The 22,846-nt window shown below is 57.5% G+C and overlaps 1 protein-coding gene across 1 annotated transcript in view; it reads right to left on the bottom strand.

Annotated features, from left to right (window-relative positions):
• Positions 1–10,090: 10,090 nt before the first annotated feature.
• DTX1 (deltex E3 ubiquitin ligase 1) overlaps positions 10,091–22,846 on the bottom strand; it is a 103,782-nt gene continuing 91,026 nt past the window's right edge. Inside the window, exons 5-11 of the mRNA XM_084648797.1 lie at positions 17,837–17,898; positions 17,246–17,407; positions 15,341–15,402; positions 13,028–13,186; positions 12,413–12,574; positions 11,815–11,904; positions 10,091–11,586 (exon numbers count right to left, since the gene is read on the bottom strand). Coding sequence (XP_084504923.1) covers positions 11,362–11,586; positions 11,815–11,904; positions 12,413–12,574; positions 13,028–13,186; positions 15,341–15,402; positions 17,246–17,407; positions 17,837–17,898 — 922 coding nt within the window. The 3' untranslated portion in view covers positions 10,091–11,361. The remainder of the gene's footprint in view (positions 11,587–11,814; positions 11,905–12,412; positions 12,575–13,027; positions 13,187–15,340; positions 15,403–17,245; positions 17,408–17,836; positions 17,899–22,846) is intronic.

Genomic DNA, 22,846 nt, shown 5'->3' with positions numbered 1-22,846 from the left:
TAAATGATCTGGAGGATGGTGTGGATTGCACTCTCAACAAATTTGCGGATGATACTAAACTGGGAGGAGTGGTAGATACGCTGGAGGGGAGGGATAGGATACAGAAGGACCTAGACAAATTGGAGGATTGGGCCAAAAGAAATCTGATGAGGTTCAATAAGGATAAGTGCAGGGTCCTGCACTTAGGACGGAAGAACCCAATGCACAGCTACAGACTAGGGACCGAATGGCTAGGCAGCAGTTCTGCGGAAAAGGACCTAGGGGTGACAGTGGACGAGAAGCTGGATATGAGTCAGCAGTGTGCCCTTGTTGCCAAGAAGGCCAATGGCATTTTGGGATGTATAAGTAGGGGCATAGCGAGCAGATCGAGGGACGTGATCGTTCCCCTCTATTCGACATTGGTGAGGCCTCATCTGGAGTACTGTGTCCAGTTTTGGGCCCCACACTTCAAGAAGGATGTGGATAAATTGGAGAGAGTCCAGCGAAGGGCAACAAAAATGATTAGGGGACTGGAACACATGAGTTATGAGGAGAGGCTGAGGGAGCTGGGATTGTTTAGCCTGCAGAAGAGAAGAATGAGGGGGGATTTGATAGCTGCTTTCAACTACCTGAAAGGGGGTTCCAAAGAGGATGGCTCTAGACTGTTCTCAATGGTAGCAGATGACAGAACGAGGAGTAATGGTCTCAAGTTGCAGTGGGGGAGGTTTAGATTGGATATTAGGAAAAACTTTTTCACTAAGAGGGTGGTGAAACACTGGAATGCGTTACCTAGGGAGGTGGTAGAATCTTCTTCCTTAGAGGTTTTTAAGGTCAGGCTTGACAAAGCCCTGGCTGGGATGATTTAACTGGGAATTGGTCCTGCTTTGAGCAGGGGGTTGGACTAGATGACCTTCTGGGGTCCCTTCCAACCCTGATATTCTATGATTCTATGATTCTATGTTCCTGTCCCCAGCCCTGCCTTGTTTGTTTCCCACAGAGCTCGCAGCCTCTAGCGGGGAGCACAGGAGAAATGCCTGGAGATAAGGCAAATTAATTTGCAGGCTGAATGGCCCAGCCTTGTGTCAGCGGGTGCTCCAGCCGGGACAGGGGTTGGGGGGGGAAGGAGCTGAGTGACTGTCTGTGACTTTGGGCTGAACTTAGGTACCAGAATAACTGGCCTTCTTGCTCCAGGAGTTACCAGCCCCACTCCATCACCCTGAAGAGGAATTGCCTGTCCCCCAGAGAGGTGTTATGGCCTGGTTGGGAGCCCCTTTTCTGGCCCCAACCCCACACTTGCTGCAGCCAATCTTAGCAGGGGTTCCTGACCAGACAGCACCTGCCTGCGTTCGCTACCAGAGACCCCTCTCTGTACCGCAGAGACCGAGCAGCACAGCATGGATGGGCGAGAGCCTGCCAAGCCTGCAGGCAGGTGTTCGCTCTGCTGCTGCACGGGGCATTGGGCTCTGCTCCCTGACGGGCACTGGGGCATTGCCGAGGCAACCAGGGGAAGGACATGGGCACTGCCTGGATCCTATGTGCAACACCCCTGCAGGAGACGCTGTGGTCTGTACGCATGTCCACTCGGTCCAGGGGCTGCTCGGTGTGAGTTGGGAGGGTAGTTGTTCCTGTACAATTCCCTGTCTGCACATGCGTGTGCATATTCCTCAGTGTGCACTCCGGGGGCCCAGTGCTGCATGCATGCTCCAGTAGCTGAGTGTGTTCTGAGTCTGGGAAACCAATCCAGTTCCGCTCTCCCCCAGAGACTCTCTGCAGCCCGGCTCAGTGTCGAGTGTGAGCAGGAAGCCCTATCTCCTCGGCCCGCAGGGGATGTGAGCTTGGCCAGCCTTGCTGGGTGATGAGTCCTTTGCTGCAGCCCTCACGCCAGGCCTGCGCAAAGCAAAGCATGATAGATTGATTCCTCGGAGCGTCACTCTGCATTGCACAGCCCAGTACAAGAGCAGGGGCTTCAGGACGCCAGAGGGGCTGGCATCCAGAAACTAGACCATGGAACACTGGTTTTCTCCCCCGGCCAGCAATGGTGCCTGAGAATTGTTTGCATCTGGGGAGCTCCCAGCTGCTGCAGGCCCAGCCTCTGCTAGCAGGAAGAGCTGCAGGGACAGGTGTGGAATCCCTGGCTGCAGGGAAGCCCCCAGCTGCTCTCAGCCCAGCTAGCAGGATGAGCTGCGGGGGATGGTGTCAGCCTAGGCCCTCCTCTGGGCTGCCCTGGAAGTCTTACTGTTCATTCTGGGAACACTGCGCCGGGCACTGCCAACACCTGTTCCCGCTGCGGGTTCTGTGCTTCCCTGGGAGCTGCAGATCAGATGCTCATTACATGCTTTAATGACCACCAGCTGGGTTAGTGCTGGGCCAGAGCCAGAGCTCAGTGCAGCCTGGAGACAGCCGGCTCTGCACCACCCCCCTTCCCCTTTAGTCAGGGCTGAGCCAGAAACCTCTGCCCCAGGTGATTTAAAACAAAAGCCGGCTGGCCAGCCAGGGGGCACGGTGCACCAGTGCAAGCCCCAATGGTAGGCAGGGCGAGTGATGCAGGGCGCGATGCCTCGTGAGTGGGGGGTTCCCATCCAGGAGCCAGTAACTGTCCTGGAGACCTCACACCTCCTACCGCAGGGCCATGCGTCCACACCATGGGCTACGATCGTTGTGCTGCTTCAGCGTAACTGGTTTCAAGCCATGGTGGGGGCGCCGTGATACTGACATGAAGGAGCTCACACTTCGCCCATCCACTTAAAGGCCTATCTGCTGGCAAGCCACTCGTCTCACCCAAAATAACAGCATCCAGCTGTGGCCAGTTTGGTATGAAAATCATACTTATACCCAAAAGAGTTTATACTGGTCTGAAAGCTGTGTGTTCACCAGGCCTAAGAGCATGTCCCTACTCTAATGGGGAAAGGGGAAACTGAGGCACCGAGCCAGTGATTTGCCCAAGGTCTCTAAGCAGGTTAGCTGTAGAGCTGGGATTAGCATGCATTTGTGCAGGCCAGCGCTCTATCCACTAGACCTACAGGAAGCCTGTATTTGCCACTCACTGACATCCAATTGAGCCCCTTGGCTCTAATGGAGTCATTCCAGATTTACACTGGTGTAAACCAGAAACAAACGTGACCCAGACTAGGGAATGAAGCACTCCTCTCACCCCATCACCACCCCCTCCTTTCATTCTTGAACTAGTGTGAGAGCACGGTGCAGAACTGAAATCTACCCCCTCCCGCCCACACATGCCAGCCCAGACAGCAACAAAGAGGCTGCACGCGGCCGTGTATGGATTCCACATTTATTTAATAAGTTGTAAAGACATCAACACATGCTGAGCATGACAGAGGCGATTCAGACAAAGGAAATGACAAAGCCCTTAAAGATTCCCAGCAAGGCCTTTACAGAGAGCCAGGACACGGCTCCCAAAGCATGGCTTCGGGAGACTACAGATCCTAGGATGCCATGCTCCACCTTGAGCGCCTTGTGGCTTTAAGCAGCTTGGCTCAAGATGGAACCATGCATGCTGGGAGTTGTAGTCTTTGCAGGCCACGTCTCTGTATTCAAGACAGCCAGCTACAATGTGCTCCATTTTAAGCAAACCAGATACAGCCCTGACAGCTCATCGGGTTCCTGCAGCTAGCAGGATTTGGGCTCCCCTGGCTTCAGAGGCATCGCCACCCAGCCTGGCCACGTCTCAGGGTGGCTCTATCGCCCCATGGCAAAGCAGATGCATTGAGCGAGTCCTTCAATAGCGCGGTCTTCCTGCTCTTGCTGCAGAGCTGGGGAAAGCATCACCGGTCCCAGGGGAAGGGAGCAGCATTCTGGGATTGTGGCTGGGGGCAGGGGGCAGGGGACGCTGCCCTGCGTGGGGAGAGAATCATAGAATCATAGAATATCAGCGTTGGAAGGGACCCCAGAAGGTCATCTAGTCCAACCCCCTGCTCAAAGCAGGACCAGTTCCCAGTTAAATCATCCCAGCCAGGGCTTTGTCAAGCCTGACCTTAAAAACCTCTAAGGAAGGAGATTCTACCACCTCCCTAGGTAACGCATTCCAGTGTTTCACCACCCTCTTAGTGAAAAAGTTTTTCCTAATATCCAATCTAAACCTCCCCCACTGCAACTTGAGATAAGCCATATTGCACAGCTGAGGGGCAGCAACACAGGGGGGTCTAGATCTGCGATCCAGGCCAGCTCCCTTTCCTCCCACTCCCACCCCAACGAGGGCACGCCAGTCCCATTAATAAACGGGTCATTCAAAAGCCCCTCTTCATGGCCCTGGGGCAGTGCAGTGGAACTGTATGTTCGTGACACCTGGTCTGGCTGAATGTGCTGGGTGGGAGAACGGAGGGGTCTGACAGCCCCCATGTCAGTCTGTTCTACTTCACAGGACAAGGGACTTAGCGCTGCGGGAGCGATAAAAGTCAAGGGGTCTCTATAGCCCACGGCAGAGGCAGGGTTGCCAACGCTGCAGAAAACTGAATACCCTTGCCCCGCCCCTGTCCTGCTCCTTCTCTGAGGTCCCCCCCCCACTCATTCCATCCCCCCTCCCTCCGTCGCTTGCTCTCCCCAATCCTCACTCGCGCTCATTTTCACGGGGCTGGGACAGGGGATTGAGGTGTGGGAGGGGGTGAGAGCTCCCGCTTTGGGATGGGCCTGGGGATGAGGGCTGCAGGGTGTGGGAGTGGGTGCGGGATCCAGAAGGGAGTTTGGGTATGGGAGGGGGCTCCAAGCGGGGGCACGGGGTGCGGGCTCTGGGTGGCGCTTATCTCAGGCAGCTCTCGGAAGAAAGCAGCCGGCATGTCCGACTCCTAGGCAGAAGGAACAGAGGGCGGTGCTGACCCCGCAGTGCCCATTGGCCACCGTTCCCAGCCAATGGGAGCTGCGGAGCTGGCACTCGGGGCGGGGGCAGTGTGTGGAACCCCTGTGGCTGCCCCTGCGCCTAGGAGCCAGACAGCTGCACCACCAACCAGGCACCTGGCAACCCCGGGCAGAGGGAGTGAGGCTGGAGAAAAAGGCTTCCCCTTGCACCTCCCGCTGGCATCAGAGAGAAGAAACAAACCAGTCTGTGTGCGTGCACACACACAGACAGGCACGCACAGATAGATGCACACACAGACACACACACACACACCGCCCCCCCATGCGCCATGCTGGCCTGACACCCCTGCCCTAACACACACACTCTCAGCCTCTCCCTGTCCTCGTACCTGGCTCCTGCCCTTACCCACCCCTCCCCTGCCCTTCTCTACTCACCCCCTGTCAAATCCCCTGTGACGTTGCAGGCCAAAAGAAATCTGATGAGGTTCAACAAGGACAAGTGCAGGGTCCTGCACTTAGGACGGAAGAACCCAATGCACCGCTACAGACTAGGGACCGAATGGCTTGGCAGCAGTTCTGCGGAAAAGGACCTAGGGGTGACAGTGGACGAGAAGCTGGATATGAGTCAGCAGTGTGCCCTTGTTGCCAAGAAGGCCAATGGCATTTTGGGATGTATAAGAAGGGGCATTGCCAGCAGATCGAAGGACGTGATCGTTCCCCTCTATTCGACACTGGTGAGGCCTCATCTGGAGTACTGTGTCCAATTTTGGGCCCCACACTACAAGAAATGATTAGGGGGATGGAGCATATGATTTATGAGGAGAGGCTGAGGGAACTGGGATTGTTTGGTCTGCAGAAGAGAAGAATGAGGGGGGATTTGATAGCTGCTTTTAACTACCTAAAATGGGGTTCCAAAGAGGATGGATCTAGACTATTCTCAGTGGTGGCAGATGAGTGAATGAGGAGTAATGGTCTCAAGTTGCTGCAGGGGAGGTTTAGGTTAGATATTAGGAAAAACTTTTTCACTGGGAGGGTGGTGAAACACTGGAATGCGTTACCTAGGGAGGTGGTGGAATCTCCTTCCTCTGAGGTTTTTAAGGTCAGGTTTGACAGAGCCCTGGCTGGGATGATTTAGTTGGGGATTGGCCCTGCTTTGAGCAGGGGGTTGGACTAGATGACGTCCTGAGGTCCCTTCCAACCCTGATATTCTATGATTCTATGATCAGTATTTCAAATGTGCTACTTTGGGTGTCACTCACAACTAGCCCTTCAGGTACAACAATGGAAAAGCCAGATAGGGCTGATGGCCCATTAGCAAAGACAATGGACTGTGAAAGAGTTTAGTCCGCCTGTGGACGCTCCAGGCAGCCTGCGAACGCTCCAGGCAGCCTGCGAGTAATGGCTGCCAAAGCCCTGCAGAGACACGGGTCTGAGTCACCCACCCCTTGGAATGCCAGTGTTCTTCTGCTGGGAGACAAAGGGTTCCCCCCATACAGGAGAGCTATATAAGGCAGGGGAGTGACATCATCGTGGTTCTCCTCTGCCTCCCCACCCAAAGAGACACTGGTTAACACCTGAAAAGAAGAACTGAACTGAGGGGAGAAGAATTGAGCCCAGGCTCAAAGGTTGTCTAGCCTGTGAGTAATAATACCTGAAGTTTCAAGCAGCAGGCCACTACAGTGGCTTGCAAGAATCTCTGTAATCTACCTGTGACAATATTTAGGGTGACAAATTACTATTTGTAGCCAATTTCTTTAGTAAATCAAGCTTAGTTTGAGTGTTTTGTTTTATTTGGTTAGAAATCTGCTCTGTTCTGTTTGCTATCTCTTTAACCACTTAAAATCTGCCTTTTATAGTTAATATATTTGTTTCATTTATTATTAAACCCAGTTTGTGCAATTTCTAATGGGGTGGGGGGCAAGAAGTCATGCATATCTCTCTTCACATTGAGGAAGAGGGTGAATTTTTAAGAGCTTGCACTGTGCAGATCTTTCTATACAGCGCAAGTCAGTATTACTTTGGGTTTATTCCCTAAAGGGTATGTGCATGTGAGTGCTGGGGGTGTCCTCTCACAGAGCTGACTTCAGTCTTTGGCTGCAGCTGGGTGTGGCCCTACCTGTGTGTGCTGCAAAATGCCAGAGACTAATTCAGCAAAACAGGGAGAGGGAATCCAGGCTGGTGGAACAGGAGGGGCTCAGTGAAACCCCAGTACATCAAGTGGCATCCCAGAAGCGAGGTCTAACCTGTTATACCCCCTCCCCCTCACTTAATCACAGGAAGGGGGCCTCACCCCTCAGGCCCCCTTGGTCCTGCCCTGGCTGCTGGCCTGCTCCCTGGATGAGTGACCCAGTCCTCTCCTTATGCCAGGGCTGGTGACAGGCCTGCGGGCACCAGAGAAGTGCCCCATGTACCACACCAGCCTCAGAGGAGCTGCAGCTGCTGCAGGGCTGATGCTGTTACAGGTTGGCCATATCTCAGACACCAGGCCTGACAATGGGGCAGGCTCTTTGGGGCCAGGCACATTGGGGCAGGGACATGGAAAATGCGCTCCTTGGTGGTGGGGGAAGGGAATTTCCTAATGGCCTGGGAGCTAGGTGTGTGTGTGTGTGTGCAAGGTGTGTACACTGAGGATGTGTGTGTGTCAGAGGCACGTTTGCATGTGCTGTGTGTGCGTGAGAGGGAGCGGGTGTGCGTGCAGTGCGTGTGTCTACAGTGGGTGTCCAATGTGCATGGTGTGTGGGGGAGCAGGATGTGTGGCAGAGGGGCGTGCAGGCTGCATGCATGCAGTGTGTGTCTATTTTGCTGCTCTCAGGTCCCTGGACAGACCCCTGCCCAGATTTCTCATGGTGGGGTGAGAGCTGCTCTCTGGCCTGGCTGACTCCTGAGTGTGGGCTGGCTGTGTGATTTTGTGCTGCAGGAGTAAAGGGGACACTATGGGGCAGGAGCTATTCAGTGCCCTGCCCCCGGGGCCCTGCCTGAGCAGAGGAGGGTGCCGGCTCAAACACCCCGCCAATGTCCCGCTGGGTGACGGATGCTTCACGGTTGAGCCCTGGTACATCTGAAAGGTGAACATGCCACTGCCAGGCACGGCTCCCGCTCTGCTCAGCAGAGGGCACGAGCTGATTGCTGCAGGGGGCCGGCGGGGCCCTTCCCTGCGGCCGGCACTGCCAGGTACCCGCTGGCTGCCTCGGGCTTTCTGCTGAGGGGGCAGGACGAGCCATCAGGGCACTTCGAACCATGCGCGGATGACAAGCAGCACCAGGGCAGCCTGTGGCTGTGGCAAGGGATGGTTGGCCTGGGTGTCGTACCCCAGGGTGACGGGCACAACGGCCACTGAGAGGGCGGGCGAGAGCAGGGACTCCTGCTGCAAGAGCACCAGAGACTGGGAGGCTGGGTGCTGAGAGATGGGAGCTGGCCGTGTCCCGTGGCTGTTAGTTATTTGTACAGGAGCCCAAGTCATGTGGGGTCTTGGGGAGAGGGTTTATGCGGGGTGGGTGCTGGGGCGCCTGCCTGTGTGTGTGGGCACTGGGCGGCGGGTGTCTGCAAGGGAGGGTGCTGGGGTTCCTGCCCACGTGTGGGCACTGGGGGGCATGTGTCTGCAAGGGGGGGTGCTGGGGTTCCTGCCTGTGTGTGGGCACTGGGGGGAATGTGTCTGCAAGGGGGGGGTGCTGGGGTTCCTGCCCACGTGTGGGCATTGGGGGGGCGGGTGTCTGCAAGGGGGGGTGCTGGGGTTCCTGCCTGCATGTGGGCATTGGGGGCAGGGTCTGCATGTCCGTAGGGACCCTAGCTGCTCACCCCGGCGTGCCCTCAGCTGGGCCTGTGGGAGAGGATGGTTTGTTGTCCCCTGCCCTGGGGAGGTGCCAGCCCCCACGGAAGAGTGTGCTCAGCATACGCGGGTGTGCCAAAGCATGACAGCAGAGAACACCGGAGCCTCCAGTGCCCTCTGGGCCCTGTCTAGACACTGGGGTCTGGAGCCCCTCTCCTCTCTGCAGATCTCTGGGCCTGGCAGTGGGAGGACAGACAGCGAGAGGCAGGACCAGCCACACTGGCCAACGGCTCCTCAACAGCAAGGAAGCAGAGGGGCTCTGCCTGCACCCAGTCCTTGGCCATGGGCACCAGCTTGCCAGACTCAGAGCCTTCTCCCTCTCCTCACTGCTCCCTTACACCCCACAACCTTCCTCCCCCACCCCTCCAGCCTTCCTCCCTCACACCAGCCTTCCTCCTCCCCTGCCACCAGCCTTCCTCCCCCCCCAGCCTCCAGCCTTCCTCCTCCCCCCAACTCCAGCCTTCCCCCCCGCCTCCAGCCTTCCTCCTCCCCTGCCACCAGCCTTCCTCCCCCCCCCGCCTCCAGCCTTCCTCCTCCCCCCACCTCCAGCCTTCCCCCCCTGCCTCCAGCCTTCCTCCTCCCCTGCCACCAGCCTTCCTCCTCCCCCCACCTCCAGCCTTCCCCCCTGCCTCCAGCCTTCCTCCTCCCCTGCCTCCAGGCTTCCTCCCCGCCACCAGCCTTCCCCCCACACCAGCCTTCCTCCTCCCCTGCCTCCAGCCTTCCTCCCCGCCACCAGCCTTCCTCCCCCACCAGCCTTCCTCCTCCTCCCCAGCTTTCTGCCTCCTCCCACCAAGGCTACTCCCTCCTCCACTCAGCCTCTCGCCTCCTCTCCCTCATGTCTCACACCCAGCCAGCCAGTCCCCACCTGCCAAAGGAACAGGACACCCCCCCCAGCCCTCCGCTGCAATGCCATCGGCCCTTGGGCTGAGATCCTTGGGCTGCCTTGTGTGCTGAGGGGGGCACTCCAGCCCATTGGGACAGCCTCGCTGTGTGCGCCGTGCTGCTTCCATGGCACGTGTGGGGAGCCTGGGGGACCCCTGCCTCTTCTACCCGCATCTGTTTGCCACTCTGCAGGGAACAGGGAGTTTAAGGGGCCTGTCTAGGCAACACCGTTCCCATGCCCTACAGGGGCGCAGCCCAGCAAGGTGTGATCTCCCGCTGCTGCTAAGTCCCACATTACGCAGAGCTCAACCAGCTCCTGGGAGGCCCAAAGCCCGGGGCAAAGCGGAGGCCCCACCAGGCAGCACAGAAGGGGGCGTGACCCAGCCAAGGTTGCCCCACGAGGTTCCTGAGCAGCTAGCCCTGCTCACCGTTCGTGTGGATCATACGCCCCAAAGCAGCTCCCGCCAGCAAGGAGCTAGTGCCCTTGGGCAAGCCCACCCAACGGCTTCAGGCGGAGAGGCTGCAGGTGCACAGGGAAAGGGGCCGTGACCGGGACACCCTTTCCAGCACGAGCAGGCACTTGCCAAGCAGGGGGACACCAACCGGAAGAGCAGGTTTATTTTCCAGCTAAAGGGGTGCTACATACACGGGGAACAAACCCCCGAGCCAGAACCAGGCCCGGGGTTTTAAAGCCACGCATGCAACGGGCACGTGCATGCAGTTAGGCAGGTGTGCCAATCTCCACTGGCACACGGGTATCAGCCGTGCACTGTTTGCACATGTGGCTTTTAAAATCGTAAGTGGCCCTTTGAATCCTGGCTGGTGCCGCCTGAAGGGACCAATCAGGGCAGTGGCGGCTCACGGGCAAGAGGTCTGTTTGCTGCTGATTGGGTGTTGACTGCTTCACCCCTCTTCTTTAAGGGGAAATAAACCACTTCTGCGAGGCTGCCAAAAAGGGGCGTCCGGCTCGGGTCTTAGCTAGCTGGTGTCTCTGCAGTGCAGCGTGCTAAGCGTTACCGTCACCCTGCTGGTTGATCCCTGCACCCTGCCAGGCTTGGAGCCCTCATTCTGGGACAGGGATAGTGCATGCAGGGCTGGGAGCGCAGGAGGGGCAAAACCCCTGCCAAGTCAGTGGAGTAAGAGCCACCTCATTTTCCATCCCTGCCCAGCTGTGGGAGCAGTTCTCTCCTGTGCACTGCCTGTTCCCTTTCCCCAGCCTGGGCCCTTTCCCCTCCCTTTCCAAGTGGTGGCAATGAGGAGCAACAAAATGTGCCCCGTGGCTGTGGGGGGAGGTGGCTCACCCGGACGATGCTGGCCCAGACCGGACAGGACACGTGGTGGCGGTGGAGCTGTGGGAGAGTTGGCCAGAAGTTGCCCCTTTGGCTATGTGCGTGTGTTCTAGTAGATATTGTACAGGATTTCCAGCGAGAGCGAGCTTTATGGAGGGGACGTGGGTGTGTACAGTCAGGCGTGGGCTGGGGTCTCTAACAGGGAAAATATCACAGCTCCCAAGAGTATAAAAAAGAATCAGCCCAGCTTTGCATTGCTTGGTCACTCACACAGCTCCTGCTGGCCTGCTGCTTGCCCGCTGGCTGGTCTGAGGGCCGCGCACAGTATTGGTTCCCGGGAGAGCCCCTCCGCCTGGTGGGTGACGTGCCCTGGCCGCCCAGCCAAGTCCAGCATTGCAGTCTGAAGGTTACTGAAGGTCAAGGCAGCGGAAGCAGAGTGAGAGCTCTGGGAAGGCGGGTGGTTCCCGGACATGGGGGTGGTGGAGGACGGACTCACGGAGACACACACAAACGCACACGGACGCAGGCGGGGTTTGGCTGCCGAGAAGCACGCTAGCAGAGAGTGGGAGCTCCTCCTCAGTCCTTCAGGTTGGCTTCCGAGACCCCCTGGGCCATCAGCTCAGCCAGGACATTGTCCAGGTAGTTGGGGTCGGGGTAGCCGTGGCCAGTGAGGTTGGAACCAAACTCTGTCTTGTGATGGATCTCGTTCCACACCACAGTGTCGCCCTCTCCTGTCGTGCTGGATGTGCCGATGGTGAAGATGAGCCGGCGGTCCCATGCCACAATCAGGAGCTTCAGAACCTAAGGGGCAAGAGGGAGGTCAAACACCCTGCCTGGCCATGGCATGCCCCAGCTGGCCTACAGCGCCCTGCTCTGGGGCTGAGATCCTCTCCGGAGTCTGCCAGCATGTACTGAGAGGGGAGAGGCCTGCCTGCCTGCTCCCTGATTGCTATCGAGGGCTTGGCTCTCCTCCGGACATCTCTCTAGCGCAGGAGAGGCTCCAGGGGGTGTGGGGAGCAGGTCACTCACCTTCCTGCCTTTCTCATTGTCCGGTAGGTAGCAGTGCCGGGGGAAGCCTCGGGCCGTGAACTTCTTCCCGGGGTTCGGGTGCTCTGGGCCCTGGCAGGGAACAAAGCAGGCGCTGGGGAAATCCTGCAGCCAGCAGCTGTGCCTGAAATGCGTCACCCCCCTGCTCGACCAAAGAGGGCAGCACGCCTGCCCACGCCCCCTGCATTGCTCAGGGGGCCCCGGCTGGAGGGGGCTGAGAGTGAGACATGTCGGCCGACAATGGGGCCCAACCTGCAGGCAGCAGGGGTCTGAGCGAGATCCCGCCTGGTAAGGCGTGGCACAGCTACTGGGAGGCCAGCGACCGCACCACCCAGGAATAGGAGATGGGCCTGGCATAGACCCACCACCAAATCCAAGGGGTGTCACACCCTGGGCTGCCTCTGCAGAGGAGGCCCCAGTCTCTCCATCAGTTGCCCCCAGGGCCAGGTGGAGTGGTAGGAGGATGTGGCATGCTCAGCCACGTGGGGGATCTCCTGAGGGGGAGGGAGCACACTCCAACTCTTCTGGCCACGGAGGCACTGGCTTCCCCCGGAGATTTCTCTGTCCCTGGGCGGCTCACCTGGATGCCCGTGGGGATGTCGTAGACGATGCGGATGGTTCTGGAGTCCGTGTAGCCTGGCAGTGAGTGTGGGATGATGTGGAACTCCATCTTCCCTGGGGGCTGGGTCCCGGTCTTCTCCCCATAGATGGCCTTGCAGGTGGGGCACTGCAGGCTGCCATCCTTGGGGGCAGAGGCACAGGGTGAGGAGGGTCAGTCAGCCAGGCAGAGCATCCTGCTCCAGGGCACAGGCTGCAAACAGGCTGCTGGCGGGGGAGCAGCTTCCAGGGCCCTTCTGCAGCCGGGTTTTGACAGGTAATGGGGGAGTCTCCCTTCGCAGGGCACTATCCTTCCCGCAGGCAGGGCTGTTCGGCTCCATGGTGCTGGCTGGGTGTCAGCCAAACCCAGCTCCGGGGTAAGCGTGCCGAAGGCCCTGGAGGGGCACCAAGGCTGGAACTGACCGAGCCTCTGCTGACGGCCCAGAGCTGGCTGTGAGGCCCCTGCGGGGCCGTGGGATGGGTCAAGTGATCAGGGAGGGGAGGGCACAGGGGGCTCTCAGCTGCCTGCCAGGGGGTTCTGCTGGAGGGACCTCTCCCTGGCTGAGGCAGCAGGTCCCCACCCTGCCCCAGCTCTCACCTTGTTGCCGTTGTTGTACATGGCCACCAGGCAGAGGAGGTGGTACATGTGCCCGCACTTGCCCAGCTTGCCCACCAGCTCCGGCTTGGCGCCCCTGTGGCTGAGGAGGCCCTCGTAGCCGGACGAGGCCACCAGCCTCTCCATGCAGATGGTGCAGTCCTGCCGGGGAGCGGGGTGTTAACAGAGCTGAGCTGCCCCCGCACCAACCCCCCGCCCCCCGGCCCCCAGAGCCCAGCAGCTGGTTCCACCAGCACCCCCCTGCCCAAGGGGCCAGGCGGCAGGGTTGGGTCTCTGGCGCCTTTGTAGCCTTTGGGTACACATCCTTCCCATGGCACCTGCTCTGCCACCCAGCCTGGCTGCCCCGACATCTGCCTGCCCCACCATCCTGCCCTGCTCCTCACCCACTCCATTCTTCTGCCCCCACTGCCCCGACCCCCCTTCCCCAAACTGCCTCCTCGGCCCCACCCCTGCCCCCACTGGCCCCTTGGACCCTTTGCCCTGTCCCTGCCCCCACTGCCCCAACCCCCCGTCCCCACTGCCCCTTGGCCCCACCCCTGCCCCCACAGCTCCTTTGCCCTGTCCCTGCCCCCACTGCCCTGCCCCCCTTCATCCCTCTGCCCCGACCCCTCTGCCCCCACTGCCTCCTTGGCCCTACCCCTGCACCCCACTGTCTCCTCACCCCCTCTGCCGCACCCCCCCACCTCCACTGCCCCCTTCGCCCTTCTGGCCCGACCCCCCCTACCCCCGCTGTCCTCTTGGCCCCTCCGCTCCCCCCGCTCACTCCCGTTGGCCTCTCTCCCTCCACCCCCAGCCTCTGCCCTTCACTCTTCCCACTGGCCTCTCTCCGCCCTGCTCCCTGGCCGGCAGCTCTCATGGAGGACTGGCCTGTCTCAGCCTTAGCGGGCGTGGACTGCACCAGGGCCGGGGCCAGCTGCATGGGGCAGTGAACCCCTTTGTCCCGTCCGCTTCAGTGGCTTCAGTGTCACTGCAGAACTGGTGCAGAAGCAGCAAGTGGTTGAAACCTGGGGCCAAAGGAGCTGGAAACTGGGGGAGTGTGGAGACGGGAGGGCCTGGGGGGTGTGGAGACGGGAGGGCCTGGGGGAATCGGGGGGTTCTCCAGGGGGTCTTTTGGGAAAGGGGTGCTGCCTGGCTGGTGTCCTGAGGGGGGGCAGAGTTAAGGGGGTGGCAGAGGTGAGGTGTGTGTCTGTGGGCGGAGGAGCTGCTGGGGTCCCTGCTGCTGGAGTTTTATACCAGGTGTGTTAGAATCATAGAATCATAGAATATCAGGGTTGGAAGGGACCCCAGAAGGTCATCTAGTCCAACCCCCTGCTCGAAGCAGGACCAATTCCCAGTTAAATCATCCCAGCCAGGGCTTTGTCAAGCCTGACCTTAAAAACCTCTAAGGAAGGAGATTCTACCACCTCCCTAGGTAACGCATTCCAGTGTTTCACCACCCTCTTAGTGAAAAAGTTTTTCCTAATATCCAATCTAAACCTCCCCCACTGCAACTTGAGACCATTACTCCTCGTTCTGTCATCTGCTACCACTGAGAACAGTCTAGAGCCATCCTCTTTGGAACCCCCTTTCAGGTAGTTGAAAGCAGCTATCAGATCCCCCCTCATTCTTCTCTTCTGCAGGCTAAACAATCCCAGCTCCCTCAGCCTCTCCTCATAACTCATGTGTTCCAGTCCCCTAATCATTTTTGTTGCCCTTCGCTGGACTCTCTCCAATTTTTCCACATCCTTCTTGAAGTGTGGGGCCCAAAACTGGACACAGTACTCCAGATGAGGCCTCACCAATGTCGAATAGAGGGGAACGATCACGTCCCTCGATCTGCTCGCTATGCCCCTACTTATACATCCCAAAATGCCATTGGCCTTCTTGGCAACAAGGGCACACTGCTGACTCATATCCAGCTTCTCGTCCACTGTCACCCCTAGGTCCTTTTCCGCAGAACTGCTGCCTAGCCATTCGGTCCCTAGTCTGTAGCTGTGCATTGGGTTCTTCCATCCTAAGTGCAGGATCCTGCACTTATCCTTATTGAACCTCATCAGATTTCTTTTGGCCCAATCCTCCAATTTGTCTAGGTCCTTCTGTATCCTATCCCTCCCCTCCAGCGTATCTACCACTCCTCCCAGTTTAGTATGTTGTATGTCACTGTGTCCCCAAGAGTTCACAGTGTATTCACAGGCCACTGCGGGGCTGCCACTCACATGGGGCTAGTCATCCATGCCGCGCCCCAGCCCTGGGTACTGTCCGGTCCCATCCGCCCCCAGGGCAGGGCTACTGTGAGAACCATGCATAGGGGCTCACCTCGTCCGGCGGGCTCTTCACCTTCTGGATGTACCGGCGCACCACATCCTCGGGGTTCTTGCCTGCCCCAGCAGAGAAGCAGAGGGTCAGATTGCACCCTCATGGCCCACAGTGCCCCAGGGCCACCCACTCAGCTGGGGCACGCGGCCCCTTGCTCCACAGCTAAGAGCCACATCAGGGTCGGGGGGGGAGGAGGACCGGACGGACCCAGAAACTGGCTTGGCTGGAGCGGGTGGGAGAGCCTTTCATCAGCTGGGTGGGGGTGGGGGGGGTCCATTCCTGGAAGCCACAGGAGGAGGGAGCATGAAGAGGGAATCCCGCTGCCCCCTAGGACAGGAGTCCCCCCGCTCAGGGCTTAGGGGCCCAGCTCAGAGGCAGAATCAGGATGAAATTCTCCAGTCAGGATGGTGCAGAGCTCCACTCTCTGGCTCGGGTCCCCGGGGACGGAGGCTGCTGTGGTTTTCGGAACAGCGAGAGCTGGGTGAGGAGTGGGTCACACCGCGTCCCCTGAAGCACGTGGCTCCCTCCCGCTTCACCTCAGACACGGCATCCAAGGGGCTAAAGCAGGGCAAACTACGTTGCTGCGTGTCTCCCTGCGGGACCTGGCCTCCTCACCCCAAGCTTGCTCACCACTGGCGAGGGGCTGGCCTGTCACTGCGCCCCATGAGTTTGGGATTGTGTGTGGGGAGGGGGAGTGCAGCCTGCAGGCGTCTGAGCAATACCCTCAGCGTCTGGCCCTCGGGGCGTGTGAGTGGGCGCCCGGTCACATGGGATTGGTGGCCTGCCCTCTATAAGCTGCAGCTGGGCCGGAGCAGTCTCTCGGTGAGACGATGGGGAGCAGCAACCGAGGCCGTGCGTCTCAGGGAGGCGACGGGACGATGGGCTCGACCGCTCGCTGCTCCGCCTCGCCCTGCCCTTTCAGGAGGCACCTGGCGCATTCTGCGCTGATGTAAACCGACGGGCGAATCTCTCATGACTCCCACGCATTAGGGAGACTAGAACTGGTGGAGCCTAGGCCACTGCCCTGGCACGGAATTACAGAAGCAGTGAGTCTGGGCCTCAACAGCAAGGGCTGTGAAATCAGACCCCCCCTGTGAAATCTAGCTATTGGAAGGGGGAGAGGGCTGGGGGCACCAGGGGCTCCGACCAGGCTCCAGCAGCCATGGACCTTCTTGCTCTGGCTGTGAAATTGATCAAAATGGACTGTGAATTTGGTAGGGCCCTAAAAAGAATCCCTCCCTCCTCCCACCGCCTGTCTGTCTTGTCTATTTAGATTGGAAGCTCTCTGGGCCAGGACATTATATCTGTGCACCTAGCACGGGCGCCCTGAGCTCTGCTGGGCTAACCGAATCCACAGCCCCGTTGCAGCAGCTTGCAGGTAAGAACAGTCTTAGGTTCACAGAGCTCAAGACCAGACAGGATCATGAGATCATCTCGTCTGACCCCCGGCAGCTCACAGGCCATTACCCCTGGATTCAGCCCAATAGCCTTTGATTGGCTGAAGCACCTGCCCCAGTCTTGAGTTGTAGATCTCACAAGCTGGAGAATCCACCACTTCCCTTGGTAGTTGGTTCCAGTGGTTACTCACCCTCACTGTCACATATTCGTGTCTAATCTGAATTTGTTTGGCTTGACCTTCCAGCCATAGGTTCTAGTTCCACCTTTCTCTGCTAGTTTAAAGAGCCCAGTTTGGCAAAGAAGCCCAGGACTGGGATATCAGCGGGGCTTGGCGTCAGGAGAGACTCAGTGGTGGAGGTGATCTGCTCCAGGCTGTACTGTGCCTTGGCATGGCTATCCGGCCTCTCCATGTCATTATGCTCCCAGCTAGATCCCAGCACTGGGATTGCCAGGATGGAGGCCAGGGCTTGTGGCTCTGTGGGCTGGAGAGAGGGTGCTGTCTCTTACTCTTTTTGAGGTGCTTCTTCTTGGTTTTCCTGCAGATGCCATTGATCCCGGGCACCGGCTTGATGTCGCCCTTGTTCACGGGCGGAGGGTGCAGGATGGGCTTCGGGGCCCGGGTCAGGCATACAGGCAGCCCAGCAGCACACATCAAAATGCCTGTCATACCTGTGTCACAGAGTGATGATAAGGGTAACAGTAAGGCCAAGTGCAGACACTTAGGGGGCTGGGCGATTACCTCCCCACTGAGCGGCAACAATCCCAGCATGGAACAGGATCTCCTGCAGTCTGTGAGACTGACCTCAAATGCTGAAATTGTCCCTTCACTTTGAAGTGAGATGGATAGGTTGTACCATCCATCCATCCATCCATCCATCCATCCATCCATCCATCCATCCATCCATCCATCCAGCATACCCAACCAGCCAGCCATCCGGCATACCCATCCATCCATCCATCCAGCATACCCATCCATCCATCCATCCATCCATCCATCCATCCACACTCACCATGATAAGTAAGTACCATCTCACTGGGCAGTGTTATACCCAGGAGTGGACAGCTGCACAGAGCTGGGGGAATTCCAGCTGCTCTTACCTGCCAGGGCAGGATGGACTGGTCCAGTTCCATTCAGATTCTTAACCGGGAGGGCAGGAACCCTGAAGCAGAGACAAGAGAAGTGAAGCAGAAAGCACGTTTAGTTGTTGGAAGGTAGTGCCCAGAAAGCTAAGCCACACCTTCGGTAACCACTGCTCCAAGAGAGGGAGAGGGGAGCGGAGGTGAAATTAGTGATGTTGTTTCCCAGAGCATCGTACCTTTCCAGGGGTGATGCCAGAATCCCTTCCAAGAGAGTGCAGAAATCCAGCCCAGAATCTAAAGGTGACCACTCCTGCATTCAGAGTATTAGCTAATGGAGCATGCCCCATGGTCAGACCAGCAGAGAGCCCCTCTCTCTGTCAGACCCTCAGAAAGAGGATCCCTGACCCAGATCCTGTGTGCCCATTGATGCCCTTGTTACATCAAGGCTGGCAGCAGACTCAGGCTGCAGGGGATTCCATCTCATAGCACAGGATACAAATGATCCCCCCTGAACTCAGTGAGGGTCCCACCAGCTCCTGCAGTGGGTGCTGGGCATCCCAGGCCAGCAGAGAACATCGGTATGCCCCTCTGGCTGATGGAGACAAGCCAGGTGAGGAGGGGCTTTGGGGGAAGCTGCACTGGCTGGTGGGTTTGCCTGTACCTGAGGCTAGGGATCTAGTGGGAGTGAGCCTGAGAGAGACTGCAGTACGAATAGAGGGGGAAAGCAAGCAGCTCCCCAGGGAATGCTCGAGGGGCAGAGTTCCTAGAGGGGCATCCTTGTTCTAGGGCTCCCAGCATGGGGCTGGTGGTCAGGAGACCTGAGCCCCTAACCTGTTGTGTACAGCTCTTGCTAGGGAGCCTCTGGGCTCTGCGCACCGAGGATAATAAATCTTCCCCTCTCTCCTTGGGTGAGGCATTCTGAGTCCTGCAGGTGAGAAGGGACCAATCCATTATATGACAGCCAGAGCATGTCCATTCTGCCCTAGGAGCCAGGCTCCCTCCCATCCCCACTTCCCAAATATCCACTGATCTCCTTCCACCCACAGCAATCTGTTCTGCTTTTCAGGCTGAACACCCGAGAGACAGGGCATGTGTGTTGGCCTGTCTCCCTCCCTCTCCTGCTCCTTCCCCTGGGCCAAACGTTGGGGCTGTGGGCCAGGAGTCCTGGGGGAAGGGGAAGCCCATGCGGGGCCGGGTTGTGCTAGCTGTTCCCCTCTGGCTAGCGCCCAGCAGCAGGCGGGCACGGTGCCCAGGCCCAGTCAGTGCGGCCAGGCGCGGTTGATAATGAAGAGCCCAGCCCCCGGTGGGGTGAGAGAGCTTTCCCAGACATGTGTTCAATTAAGCCCTGTGCTCAGTCGTATTAATTAGAGCTCAGGATCTTGAGGCTGGGCCAAAATGTCCGCAAGGCTGATCCTGCTCCCTGTGGAGTAAAGCTGCTGGATTGCTTCTTGGGAGCCTTGCAGAGAGGCTAGGAGCCGCCTCCACCACGGGGCAGGGCTGCCAGCTTGGTGGGGGGGGGGCAGGAAAGGGGACCAGGACCCCCTCACTGCCATGTGGTCTCATTGTATTGCAATTCCCCAGGGAGAGAGGGAAGGATGCAGAGCCCCTACCCCAGTGGCTCTCTGAGCTTTCCATCCCACACCTCCGGGGCTGGGAAGAGCCAGCCCCAGTGAGGGCTCCAGGACGGCTGGCATCTGGGAAAGCTGTGAGCCAAGCAGGGAGCCTACCGGCAGCTTCAGCTGTGAGCCCGGGGCTAGGGCGCATGAAACCGCCAAGAATGAGAGCAAGGCAGTGTCTACACAGACACTGTGTCTCCCTAGCTGCACCGACACAAGCCCTGCGCCTGCGGTGGATGTTGGGGAGAGGTGATGTCGGGGAGCAGGCCGCTTACTTCGGCAGAAGCAGCATTCTGATGCAGACACTGACGTGACTGGTCACAGGAATTAGAGATGGCAAAGTGCGGTCCCGTGGATTTTGTCTCTTGGGGGAGGGAGCAGGGCAGGTGTGAGCCCTCCGGGGTGTTCTCCAGTGCTCTGTCCTACTCAGTTTGAAGTTACCCAGATGAGGGAGCTTTCACCACCACCAGTGTGCCCCCATCTGGGATCACACCCGACTGTGCACATGCCAGGCACTGAATTTATGGGTGTAGCAGTTCAGTGAGGGGACGTGTCTCTGTGTGAGACCCTTGTGTCCATTCTCTGTGTGTGTGCTCAGAGCGTGTGGGCGTGTGCACACATGGTTAGGAACACTCCTGATGGGCTTCCATCTGCTTCTTGCTCCTCCGACTGACTAACTCCATGCTGGCTGCTCAGGCCAGTGAGCCGAGAGCTGAGAGCACACAACGGCATGCTGCCAGGGCATCCCTGGCTCTGTTCCAAAGCTGCAGTGCGCAGCAGCAGCAGCAGGGATGGTCCCTGCCTTCCCAAACCTCTTGTGTGCCACTCTCCTTGCCTGCCCTTGCCCTGCATGGCCCTGGCATCTCTCACATGGGTTTCCCCTTCAGAGCACCATGAGCTGTGTACAGTACCAGTGGGTGCCAGGCTGCGGGGGCGAATTCAGGCCCTGGCTCTTTAGTGGGGATGGCTGTGGTTGGGGATTGGGAGGGTGGATTTAGTGCTGGAATCTTACTGGCCCTGAGAGCCAGTCAGCGGATGCGAGGCCTCTCCCACGTAACTCTGCCGGTGCTCCCCAGTCCTGTGCTACGGCCCAATCCCTCCTCCCCCTCCAATGCCTCTACCCTGCCCTGCAACACCTTCCGCACTTCCAGCCCCGCCACTGCTCCCTGAGCTGACCTGCAGCTCCACCAACGTCCCTCCAGACCCACCTGAGACCCTGCTGTCCTGGTCCCAGATCGGAGTTTGGAACTCTCCCTCACCTCTCCACGGTCTCCCCTTTGTCAGTCTCCAGCCTCCTGGTAAGGGGGAGAGAGGCAGGAGCGAGGGGCATGAGGCTCTGAGCTGCAGAGGCCGGGGTGGGAAGAAGGCAGTTCTGATGTCCTGGGGATGTCCCTTCCAGGGTTTGGAACAAGCTAAGAGCTCAGGGATCCAGCCCAGGTTACACTGGGCCAGGTGTTTTGGGGCCAAGTTCCTGGCTAGCCCAACTCTATTGACTGCGTTGGACTGATGCCAGCAGAAGGTTGGACCTGGGGAGTTCAGTTCAGGGAGGGTGATGCCTTTGCTCTACAGAGAGGATCAGTGCAGCTGATTGTTACGCACTTCAGCAGGAAGTCTCCAAGCTTGCATGTGTAACCCTGGTGCTCGTTGGAACTGGCAGCAACAAGGGCCGGGTTCAATATCTAGGGGTTTCTCTTCAACAATGCAACACAAAACCAGCTCGAGCCCCCACCCAGTGACCTGGGACAATTACACACCACCCCCTGGGCGCCTGTAAGAGGCAATACTTCCCCTCTTGCAAGCACAGAGTCTGAGTGCAGAAAAGAAACTTTTAATAAAAGGAGGGAAGTAACGTGGCATTAATTTGGGGAAACACTGCAAATGTGGTTCATAAACATAAACCATGAGTAAAAGACCCACCCCCAAGTAAGTTGGGCAGTGTCCTTTTCTGTCAGGTTCTTAACTCCAGCAACCAAAAGTCCCTTTAACATGCCAGTCCCTTCTCTGCACCCCACTCATAGTTGTTGCCCTTGGTCAGTTCAGACCCCGAGGTGGAGGTGGGGGTGGGGGGGTTAGAAAGCACATTACTCGCTCCACTGCCCAGGCACTTGCTTACAGCTCCTCTTTGACAGCCACCTGCTTGCCCCACCTCCATCCCAGCGGCCCTGCCGGCTGATCCACGCTCTGTTCTTCTTCACCAGCTGATCACTGTGCCTTTCCACCAGCTGCCCTACCAGTCAAACACTGCACCTCTCTGCTGGCTATCCTGCCAACCACTCACTAATCCACCAGGATGTCTTCAGGTCCCCATGGGAAGCAAATTTAAGGGGAAAAACAATTGAAGACAGTTGTCAGTTTTTCAAAGAGACATTATTAAGGGCACAAGAGCAAACTATCCCACTGCATAGGAAGGATAGGAAGTCTGGCAAGAGAGCACCCTGACTTAACCAGGAGATCGTCAATGATCCAAAAATCAAAACAGAGTCCTATAAAAATTTCCAGAAGACTGGAAAAGGGCAATTATAGTGCCAATCTGTAAAAAGGGAAATAAGGACAACCCGGAGAATTACAGACCAGCTTAACTTCTGTACCCGAAAAGATAATGGAGCAAATAATTAAGCAACCAATTTGCAAACACCTAGAAGATAATAAAGTGATACAGTCACAGTCAGCATGGATTTGTCAAGAACAAATTGTGTCAAAGCAATCTGATACCTTTCTTTGACAGGGTAACAAGCCTTGTGGATTGTGGGGAAAAGGTAGACATGGTATATCTTGACTTTAGTAAAGCTTTTGATACTGTCTCATATGATATTCTCAAACTAGGGAAATGCAACCTAGATGGAGCTAATATAAGTTGGGTGCAAAACTGGTTAGAAAACTGTTCCCAGGGAGTAGTTATCAGTGGTTCACAGTCATGCTGGAAGGACATAAGGATTGGGGTCCCGCAGGGGTCAGTTCTGGGTCCGGTTCTGTTCAATATCTTCATCAATGATTTAGATAATGGCATAGAGCGCACACTTATAAAGTTTGTGGACGATACCAAGCTGGGAGGGGTTGCAAGTACTTTGGACGATAGGATTAAAATTCAAAATGATCTGGACAAACTCAAGAAATGGTCTGAAGTAAATAGGATGAAATTCAATAAGGGCAAATGCAAAGTACTCCACTTAGGAAGGAACAATCAGTTCCACACATACAAAATGTGAAATGACTGCCTAGGAAGGAATACTGGAGAAAGGGATCTGGGGGTCAGAGTGGACCACAAGCTAAATGTGTGTCAATAGTGTAATGCTGTTGCAAAAAAAGCAAACATCCTTCTGGGGATGTATTAGCAGGAGTGTTTTACGCAAGACATGAGAAGTAACTCTTCCGCTCTACTCTGCGGCTGGTTAGGCCACAACTGGAGTATTAT

Source organism: Lepidochelys olivacea (genome assembly GCF_965140295.1).
Source record: "Lepidochelys olivacea isolate rLepOli2 genome assembly, chromosome: 15".
NCBI lineage: Eukaryota > Metazoa > Chordata > Testudines > Cheloniidae > Lepidochelys > Lepidochelys olivacea.
Note: the sequence above shows the minus strand (reverse complement) of the source record. Positions and strands in the feature narration are given on the sequence as shown.